Source organism: Calliphora vicina, chromosome 3 (genome assembly GCF_958450345.1).
Source record: "Calliphora vicina chromosome 3, idCalVici1.1, whole genome shotgun sequence".
Classification (NCBI taxonomy): domain Eukaryota; kingdom Metazoa; phylum Arthropoda; class Insecta; order Diptera; family Calliphoridae; genus Calliphora; species Calliphora vicina.
This window is the reverse complement of record NC_088782.1, coordinates 72,395,189-72,406,596: the sequence shown is the minus strand read 5'-3', so window position 1 is coordinate 72,406,596 and position 11,408 is coordinate 72,395,189. Positions and strand designations below refer to the sequence as shown.

Genomic DNA, 11,408 nt, shown 5'->3' with positions numbered 1-11,408 from the left:
GACAACATTATGAAGAAAACTCAAAAAAGGCCGACAAACCCGATTTTTGGCAAAAACTCGACTTGAGCAACCTCTAAACCTCTTTCGACAAATCTAAAAAAAATCTCAAATATACTTTACCCTATAAGCTTTCAAATAATGCTTGAGCACCAACAAACAATTTTTTTTGGGACACGCTAATGTACACCTAGAGTCCAGTGTCTAGTAACGGCCGCTATAATGCATTCTGGGTAGATTACTATTGCTACATTACTATTAGGGTTCCATAGTTATACAAAATGTCGACTTTCATCGATTTTTGAATAGTCGACTTTCCGAATTTTTTTTTTTATGAGAAAAATTCAGTTTTTTAATTTTTACAATAAAAACAAGTAAGAAAGTATGGTATGGTATATAATACCCTACACCAAGTAAATGTGCAAAAATATTTTTTTTTTAAAATATCAATAATTTATATACGTGAGTGATTTTCGGAAGTGGGCCTTATATGGGAGCTATGACAAATTATGGACCGATCACCATGAAATTAAGTCGTGTGATTTATATCTATATGAAAGTTATTTATGGTGAATTTTGTGAGTGTACCAACGTTTCGCCAAATTAGCCCCATACAAATTTCCTAGCAAAATAGGGAAATAATGAAATAATGGACCGATTTCAGCCAGTTTCAATAGACTTGGTCCTTGGGCCAAAAAAATGTTATATACCAAATTTGATAGAAATATCTTCAAAATTCTGACCTGTGCTTTGCATGGACAGCCAGCCAGACGGACGGACATCTTTTGATGGACTCAGAAAGTGATTCTGTATACTTTAAGGTGGGCGTTAGACCAATATTTTTGGGCGTATGGTGGTGTAGGGTATAATTAAATGTTTCTAAGCTTTAAATCATTCAATATAAAATTGTCGTAGTAGACTTTTCGATTTCACACTGTGTCTCCCAGTTCTGCCCAAAGTCATGCACTTTTTTTATGGACCGCTAACTATTTGATTATATGTAATGTAAAAGTAAAGAAAAAACAAATGAAATTAAAAAATTTCGTGAAATTTTTCACTTTTCTTCTATCTAAACGGTATTATGAATCATTCCTAGGAAGTTCATATGTTCTAGAAAGTTGTTTATTGAGATCTTAGGTACATTCTTGTATTTGATTGTTTCCTTGAATTTTGAAGGGTTTGCTACCTATGGACCTGAACAGGGTCCATCTTGAAGATGAAGTGTTTTTGATTTTATATGTTCACAACTTTGCCTCAGAGAGTAAATCAAAATTCCTTTGCAAGATATGAGTCTGAGAAAATGATCGCTTTCTTGCAAAAATTACACCGAGGCCCTAAATTTTTGGGGGCCCCTAAAAAAGTGTATGACTTTGGGTTTTTTTGTTGTCATTTATCAAGTAGTGGTGCCGTATATGGTTATATTTTTTCGTGTTGCACTGTGTAACAGATTATGTTAGCTTTTTCAAATTTTTTTTCGACTTTTTCAGCAAAAATACGAAAGTATAAGTCGAGACGAACTAATTACGTAATAACCAGGCATGCAGTTCGAAAGGTTATCATTTCCATTTTAAACCCAAAATTAAAACCCAATAGAATAAAAATGACGACTATTTGATTTTTTGTTTCTTTTTCATATAACATTTCTTTTTATTTTTTGTTTATTATTATTTTTTATTTTTTTCCATAGTTTTGTTTTTTTTTTCATTTGGTTAGACACATACATACATATATTAATTCTCATGTTTTTTTTTTACAAGAGTATTTTTTTCTATAATATGAATGTTGGATTTGATTTTTTGTGTTTTTTTTTTTAATACAAACAGGATTTGATTACAATTTTTGGCATTTAGTTAAAGATTAGATTGATTTGAATTGGATTGAGATTTGGATATTGGTTTTGAATATAGTTATATGTATATAGATTAACAATTGAGGGGAAATTATTTCAAATAATTTAGTGAGATAAATTAAAGCTACAAAAACAATAACTACAGGGAGGGTGGGAGTTAGAGATTCATTAAATGGCAATAGGGGGTTTTGAAGGGCTGTCTTGATTATGGTTGTAACAGTTAATAAGTTTTACAATTTATTTATTTATTAATTTATATTTTTTTTATTTAATCTTTGGTTTGAATTTATATACTTTTGTGTGTTTTTTTTTTTTGTATGATTTACAGATTTGTTTTGTGTGTGTTTGTTTGTTTTTCTAGTATGAGTTAATTTAATTTAAACAAATAATAATAATAAAAATAAATAAATTATTAATAAAATAAAAAACAATAAGAAAAAACAAAATAATAAAATAATAATACTTGTGTGTGTGTGTTTTTGTTTAGTTTCTTTTTTTTTGTATGAGTTGTAGTAGTGTGGCTGGATTTTTAGATTTTAATGATTTTTTAATGAGTTTTTTGCTACTTTTTTTTAATTTTCTTTTATTTAAGAAATTTATTTTTTGGATTATTTGTAATAATACATAAATTTAACAAGTTTTTAGAAAAACAAAAAAAAGGGGTAGGTTTGACTAGTGTGCAATTATTTTGAGTTTTTCTTTCGTTTTTATTTCAAATTTCAAATTTTTTTCTTGTTTCTTTAAGAAATTTTTTAGGTTTTTTGTTGGTTTGTTTTAATGCAAGGTTTAAGAGTTGTAAAATAAATAATAAATAATAATAATTAACAAAAATACTTAATATTTTTTTGAGTTTTTTTTCTATATAAATAAATTATAATAAATTAATAGTTTTTGTTGGTTTGTTTGTTTTGTTTTGTTTGTTTTAATGATTCTTTTTATAATTATGTGTATATTAGTAATAAAATTTTAATTTTATTATTTTATATTATTTAATGAAGTAAATTCAGTCTTTGGTATTATCACAACATTTGTTTTACACAATTTGGGTTTTTTGTTTTATTTGTTTCATGGTTTCACGTTTTAATGTTTGTTTTTCCTCTTTGATTTAGTTTTAATGATTTTATTTGCATTTTTTTGTAAAAAAGGCAAAATAAAAATTTAACAAAAGTGGGGGGTTTTTTTTTTTTTTTTTTTAAAAAAAAGTATAAAAATAGAATAGAAATAATTTAAGAAAATAATATACAAAAAAATGTCGGTATTTCAGGGACATTCATTTAGTTAGTTAGTTTAATTGGCGTTAACAAATCAGAAACATTTATGAAACGCCCAAATCGTGCAGCAAATGCTGTGTAATAACTTCACCCTGTTCTTCCATGAGTTGAGCCGTCACTGTATTGATCAAATTGAACACAATGGCAAAGACAGTGAAGGCGCAATAGATGCCCAAGGCCAGCCACCAAATGAGATTCTCATAGGCCCTGTGCTCGAAATTCTTGAGCACCAACAGGCCAATGGTGAGACCAGCCAAAGCGCCAGTTAAATGAGCTATATACGAAACTGGTGGAGCTTCGCTCATAGTAACATCAACGGCTAGATATTGTGTATAAAATGCATATCCCAGATCGCAAAATACTAAAATGAGAGAAGATAAGAAAAAAGAAAACGAAAGTTAGTAAAATTGTTAAGTGAAAAGTTAATTTTAGTAACTCTAAAAGAGATTTATGGCTAAAATAAGAGAATTTTGTGGAAACTTACCAAATATCACCACTGATACCAGCTGGGCAATAGCATATTTCATTTGGCCATAATTAAGAGTGATATTGGCCAGATGAGCTGCTAATAGGGCATAAACACCACCACTGGCGCCCACCAAATACACCTCCGAATCCACCACACTGGTGCCCAAGGATCCAGCAAATACGCCGGCAAAATATATGATGGCCACACGTAGGGAGCCATGCATGACCTCCAATGGAATGCCATAGAATAATTGTATGACCACATTGAAACCCAAATGGAACCAGTTGGCATGCAAAAACATGTACGAGATAAAACGCCACACCTCCAAACGACGATCGGGCCTATAGATAAACACCGAATCGGTGGGTATGGCCAAGGGTAAGTCCTGAGATTTTGAGTTGTACTTTTGTACTGTCAAAATGTCATAGACAAACACGGCGATCTAAAAAGAAAGCAAAAAAAAGTAAAATAACAATTAGTAAGGTTTCATTTTAAACAGTTTAAGGGATTAATTGATTGATTTTGAAAAAAGTTTTTTTTATTTCCTTAGGGGGGATACTTACTTCTAATAGTGAAATCAGTAAAATGAATATGGGCCAACTTTTCCGATGATCAGCTTTAAAATATACAGCCTCCATGTCCGAGTTTAAAGAGGATTTCAAATCACTTTGTTGGTGGTGATGATGATGATGATGAAGATGGTGCTGGTGTTGCTGTGGCTTCTGCATGTAAATGTGTTCATTGTGCTTCGTACAACATGTTGTACTATTTACGCTACTATCAGTATCATATGACGACGATGATGCCGATGAGAATGTTATAGCTTGTGGAATGTCTATAATAATCGATTCAAATGTTGAATCTAAAGATTTTGTTGCTGATGCTGCTGCTGTTGTGTTTGTTGCTTCTGTGATATTTTGAGCCATTTTAGATTTGTTCTAATTCAAAAGTCTTTTGTAGTTGTTAAACTGCAATAAAAAAATAGAAGTGAGAAAAGAAATGTTAAAAATTTATTTTATTTTATAAACATTACGCAAATGAAGTGTTAAAATAGGCCTATTTAATTAATGTTTACAAAAGCCGCTAAATTATTTCTAATGTTTGCCTTGTATGATGATGCACTTATGCCTGCTTCTATTGTTTAGCTACTTTTTTCTTTATTTTTTTTTTTTGGTTGGTAGTAAATACAAATAAAGTACTTGTGGTGTATGTAAATGATAAAGTTCTTTTTTTCTTCTTATTATTTGGTTAAATTGTGGTTGAAAGAAATGCACAACATAGGCCAAGAATTAGTTTGTTTACATTGATTAAATTGGTAAAAAAAAAATTAAATGAAATTATTTTGTTTACTTGTAAATTTAACCTAATTTTGTTTCGTTATTTAAATAAGTATATTGGGTAAATTTCCTGTTGTGCAGTGGTTCTATACGATTTATGTTGTAATTTATTAAATAAATTTTGTTAAAAAGTATGTCATTTAAATGGTATTTGTAAACGTAATGTAAAAAATCAAGGTCTCTTTTTCCAGATAAATAAAATTACTATAATGTTTTTCTATAGAAATCTGGTTTGTTTTGTGTTTGTTAAATATTAAAGAGAAAATTGTCATCATCAGAGTTGTCATTATCATTGACAACAATCATGTTAAATTATGTTTAATCGCATTCGTTTCAATTACAGTGACATCTAACAAAACAAATCATTAAATTGTTGTTATTATTATTATTACTATTACTTTTTTTTATTTAACAGCAATTCATAAAGTTTGAATTAATTGTTTTTTTTTTGCAAAATTTTGAAATTGTTTATGTGTCACACTTAAATTGAATTGGCTTAAAAACAAAACTTTACACATTTAACTTGAAAGAAGCCTGGGAAAATAAATAATAAATCCATAACGAAAAAAAGTGACTATCAAGGTTTGAAATACATACAAATATTGATTTTGTTGCTAAAAAAACAATTTTTTTTTAATATTCGTAAAAAAACTAACAACTTTTTCCTTAATCAATAAAACACTTTCCTTATTTCTGAAATTTTAGTTCAAATTTCTTGCACAATTTGCAATTGTTGATTTCTGTTTTTAATTAAATAAAAAATGTTAATAACTTTATTAATTGCAAAAGCCAAGAGGAAAAAAAAACTATTCAAATTGTTTGCTTTTTCAGCTATGAAAATTAAAGCAATGAATGTATTAATTAAAAAAAGCACCAAAAACTCAAATACCATAAAAAAGATTGCATGTTGCATGAGTTTCAAATGCTTGACTAAAATATGCATTTTAAATTAAACAATAACTAAAACACATATTAGACGTTATGGTTAAACAATTTTTTGGGTTTAATAACTAACAATAATAACAATTACTACATGAATGTTTGAATTACAAAGAGAAATCTTCAAACACCTTTAAGCAAATAATTGCTCAATTGCAAACAAAACTGAACATGCATTTCAGCCAGAATGGTTTAAGATATAAATAAATGAACTTTGTAGGTAAAAAAAAAAATACCAGAAATCAGCTACACGTACGCAAAATTCAATTATCTGGCAAAATGTATGCAAATAATAATAATAATAACTTTCCCAGAACAAGAAACAGGCCAGCTAACTAATGTTAACTATTCAATAATAATCATAACAATATTGATCATTTTGGGTCATAACTTATTGATTTTATATAGTATTTATAGCATATATATATATTATATATATGGAAAATCATAATCTTCATGTTTTAAAAATACGATAAAACTAACTGAAAGATTTTAGATGCTCTTGTCTTAAATGATCGCTAAGGTCAACAACTGAACCCCGATTCTATATAAATTTTTGTCATAATTATTTATTTATTTATGTATTTTTCGAGCGTAATAATCCCACAAATTCTTACCTTATATAGTTAAAGTAGTAGTAGCAGCAATAGTAGTAATAAGTAAGTAGTTTGTTTGAGTGTCGAGTTGAGTATAAAGTTGCTTGCTAAGTTTGCTGGCAGTCAAGTCCACTTGTCGTTGAAACAGAAACAGCTGCTGCTTTTTAAATTGTTTGTTGTTGTTGCTGCTAAAAAAAACTTCAAGTTTTTTTTGTGCGCTTGTTGATAATAAATAATCCACAATGTTTTTAGAAGTTTGGTTACAACTTGTTGTAACTGGCGTTTGACTTTTTTCACTTTTTTTGGGAAATATTTTCGTCTTTTTTTTTTTTTTTCAAAAAATATTTAGACGAGTGTTCACAATTTTGTTTGTTTGTTGTTGTTTAAATCAACAAAATTTATGTTTTAATTTCACACAATTTACGAAATTTATTAATTGTTGTTGATTTTTTGTGTTTTTTGTTTGGTGGCAAATTGGTTCGTTTTAAATGATTTTTAAATTGCAATTGCTTGAAATTATGCTGCTGTGGTTGATTGATATTTTTTGTTTTCAGCTTAAAATTCATTTTGAGCATAAGACGTTTTTATTGAAAAAAATATTTGCTTTTAGCACTTTTAAAAACACTTTTGAACAAAATTTCACAGATTTTGGAAATTTGTTTATTAACTTTTGTATTTAGTTTTCTTTTGAAAATTGTGCGTTTTTCTCAATTGAATTTCAATTTGTTTTCATTCACGTTGTGTTGCTAAGTGATGTGTGGTGTGTTTGTGTAGTATTTTTGCTGCTGTCTCGGCTGCGGTTGTAAAGTAATCCAAATTTGTAGGTTTTTTTTTATTATTATTATGTATATTTTTCACTTTTTCATTCACTTAATTTCAATATTTATTTCATGATATTAATAAATAATTCTTGTTGTTATGATTTTAAATCCAATACGTTTTTTTCTTATTTCTTTCGTTATAGGTATAATTTTATTTATTTTTTTTTAAATGTGTTTGGCTTGAGTGTGTGTGTTTTTGTATAAATGAGAATAAATTAATAAATATATGTTGTTGTATCTTGTAGCTATAACTAACGTTTGATTTGCTTAAACATCCTACTACGTTCGCGTTCCGCACGCAACTAACACGGAATATTAAACTGCCGGTCTTGAAATACTTGTTTGAAAAACGAAAAATTGCTTAAAACTAATATAATGTATCTTGTTTTTGGCTGCAACATACAACACGCTCTAACCAGCGCAACAACAACAACAACAAAAAAGATACTTGGGCCCAACACAGAGCAGCAAATACCCATAGCAAAAAGAAACAGCTGTTTAATATCTTATAGAATGTTTTGTATCTTCTACTTGTGTGTTTTCAACACACAACAACATGTTTTATCTTATTATAATGTTGTTATTATTATTGTTGTTTTTGTTGTTGTTACTGCTGTTTGTGTGGTTCTTTATTTTTTTTTTGTTTTTTCATTAAATACTCAAACAAAAGCAGCTGTTGAAAATCACTTCAAACATGCTGCAAGTTGCAAAGCAACCAAACAAACACAAATTCCTTAAAGGGCCCTTAAAACTCGATAACAACAGCAACAACAACCACATGTAAACAAGGTATGTTATGGTGTTGGGAGTGAGTGTGAGTTGTTGTTGCTGTTATAAGGTAACGTGAGTAAATGATGTCGTCGTTGTTGTTGCATTTAACTGCTTTAGGAAAAACGGAAGCGGAATTGTGTTGTGTGGTGCTGTGTTGTAGCTGTGTATGCATGAATGTAATTCCAATACAATGGTGGGTATGCAACATTTTTATAGCCTATTAATGTTGTTGGCACAACTAAAAAACCAAACATAAACATTTTACCTGCAGCTGTGTGTCATACAGGAAATCTTGTCTTTTGTTGTTATTCTTGGTACGTGTCATGAACTTAAAACATAACTTTGTTAATAAAAAAGTTATACAAAAATATGTAATTTTAAGAAAAAACTTAAACTTTTTTTATATTTAAGTTTTATAAAAACTATAAAACTTAAATATAAAATCAATAAAAATAAATACAAATTAAAACTCTGCTTAATTTACAACGCACATGTTGGTTACTCTTTTATATTTAGCTATATCTAACATATCTCCATCAAACTTGTTTTATCTAGTTCGTGTTGCTTGGTATAAGAGTTTGATCATTGTCCCAAAATGTTTGTTAACTCTGTGTGTTTCGATTAATGTCCCAAATATTTTTATATTTTTCTTTATGAATGGACTTTAAAGGTGTTTAGTTTTCAAATTGGTTTTAGATGTCAGTGAACTGCACAGGGTTTAACACACATGGGAGCCAGCACAAATTTAAAAAAAAAATTAAAAGACGTAAAAATTTATATACAAATTTACGTCTTTTAGTTTTTTTTAATAAAACAAACTATGATACATATTTGTTTTATTTAAAAAGAAAACGGTTTACGCATTTTTGTTTTACGAAGCAAAATATGTTCAAAAATAAAATTATAGGATTTTTCGAGATGTGATGAAATTTTTGAATATTTAAAAAAATAATTCAATTTGATGTAAGCAAAATTAGAAAAAAACAACACTTTGCCAATTCTGTGGATTAATTAAAACAAACTGTTTGTTAGCTGAAAATTGTCAATCATGTTCAGAATAATATAACTGAACATAAATTTTGGATATATTTTCACAATTATGCATATTGGAATACTCTTACGAATATTATCAATCGTATTTGGAATAAGTAGCTAATATATATCAATAAAAAAGTCCATTTTCTTTCAGAAATTTTTAATTTGTTTATTAAATTTCTTAAACTAGTAGAAAAATCGATGTATATTGCGTGATTGTATGTTAAAGTGAAATACTTTATTATATACAATTATTAATTTCTCAGATAATAAAATCTTGTTCAAACTTTAAACTTGTTAAAAACTTACTTACAATACTCTGTAGTAATTCGAGTATGTATGTATATTTCAAAATTATAATATTATTGAAATCATTCTTCGGTATGTCAAAAAATCGTTTTGAGAAGTACATATCTTGTTTACGCGATTTATATTACGATTGGTATACAGTTGATTGATATTTTTTTGCAAACTTTATTTCTATTTTATATTTCATCACATTTTTGTTTGCCTTCCATTTTGAATACCAACCGTAAATCATAAAAACTACAAAAGAAATTTTAAAGTTAAAATTTTATTAAAGTCGTCTTTATTTTAAAATAGAACTTTTGTTTTTTTCGTACCATAAGAAATACATATGTACTATAAAAAAACTTTCAAAACTTTTTCTAACTCATATGTCCATTCAAATAAATGAAAATATTTTTCAATGAATGCTAATAAAAAAAATCAAAATGTACATAAAAGTTCAAAATAAAAGGCTTTTTTAAAAAAATAAAACAACATTTTAAATTATATTTTAAAAAAGTTTTATGGTACGAAATTTAAAAAATATGTAGTCTACTTTATGGACTTAAAATCGACTTTAAGGCTTTTGTAGTTCGGCTGAATTTGTTTTATTTGAAAAATCTAATACAATTAAGGTCTTATTATGTAATAATCAAATTTTTATTTTATAAAAGGTTTATAAAATAAAAATTATAAACAAAATTAGCTTTATAAACCTTCCATAAAATAAAAATTTCATTATGATTAAGGGGTTTATGTTTAAACGATGTAAATGTATTATGTATGATACATGAGTTTTTAACAAGCTCTAATATTTTGTATTGTAGTTTGAAATTACGTTAAACAGTTTTCAAATTAATGGAAGGTTTTTTATAAAAAAATGTTTTTTTTTTAACTTTTTATAAATTTAAAAATAGTTCTTTTTATATTATTTTGAATTAAAACTAATTTCTGACTAAACTGCACTTTTTTGCAGTTTAGTTTTTACTATTGTTGCAAATATACTCCATCTGCCAATATGTGATGTTCAATTGGTATTAGAGTTTCCAAAAAACAGAAGAATTTCAAAACCGCAGTTTCGGGTTTATTTCGGTTTTGAGATAATTTGTTATAGAAGCAAAATCAGTTGATAATATAGGAAATGCTATACAAATTTAAAAATCAAACTTGACGGGTGTTCAAGAGGATAAAGGAAAATCTATTTTAATGGTACTCTTTTAATATATTAAATTAGTTAGCGTATATACATTAAAGTTGGCTAATATGCTTTTCAGTAAAGAAATAATTAAACTAAGAAGTACTTTTTCGTTCTTCAAAATGGTATGTGTTAGAATTAGGGTTCCTAATTTCCTGGACTTTTTTCTTTCCCGGGAGGAAATTAAAAAATCGTTTTATTCCCGGGAATTTTTTAACACTAAATTAAACCAAAAACCAGAAAAATTGTTTCGAATAAATTTACTTTTAATTTTACTAGGATTTTAAAAGAAGTATAAAATGACTGTATGTATTTGGTTGTTGGTCCAGCCTTTATAAGGGTTTCTGATTTAATAGTGGCATTTGATAGGTATTTTCACAGTCGTAGTTTTAATCAGTATGAAATCAATAAATTCATTGTTTAATTAAAAAACTTAAGAATTTCGACCATGTTAAATCTACAAAACATGCGTAGTTAGAGAAATTTTTCAAATCTGATTGTAGATAAACAAATTTTAACCACTATTATTGTTATTATTTTCTCTAAATATGAATAATGATCATTGAATATCCCTAAAGATGTAACGTTAGGCATCTTAATAATTCGTTTAAGAGCAAATACTCTAAATTTGATTGATTCTTAATAACCAAATTTTTCTGCTGTGGATTGAGTTGAGTTAAAAAAAAATTCGGTTATTTCAATAGTAGAGTAACTTCGGGTAATGTGGACTACCGTTTTGTTTTTTTCTAAATTTTGGCCACAATATATATGGATATTAAAAAAGATGTGAAGCAATAAATTAGCTAATGTATTCTCTAATTGTTTTTGCAGTTGAAAATT

General features: G+C 27.3%; 1 protein-coding gene across 1 annotated transcript; it reads right to left on the bottom strand.

Moving 5' to 3' along the window:
• Positions 1-1,607: 1,607 nt before the first annotated feature.
• rho (rhomboid) lies at positions 1,608-7,571 on the bottom strand. Its single transcript, XM_065505569.1, has 4 exons — positions 6,480-7,571; positions 4,150-4,554; positions 3,602-4,028; positions 1,608-3,478 (listed from the first exon to the last, which is right to left on the bottom strand). Exons 2-4 carry the CDS (start codon positions 4,510-4,512, stop codon positions 3,162-3,164), a joined length of 1,107 nt encoding a protein of 368 aa, XP_065361641.1. The 5' UTR covers positions 4,513-4,554; positions 6,480-7,571; the 3' UTR covers positions 1,608-3,161.
• Positions 7,572-11,408: the final 3,837 nt, after the last annotated feature.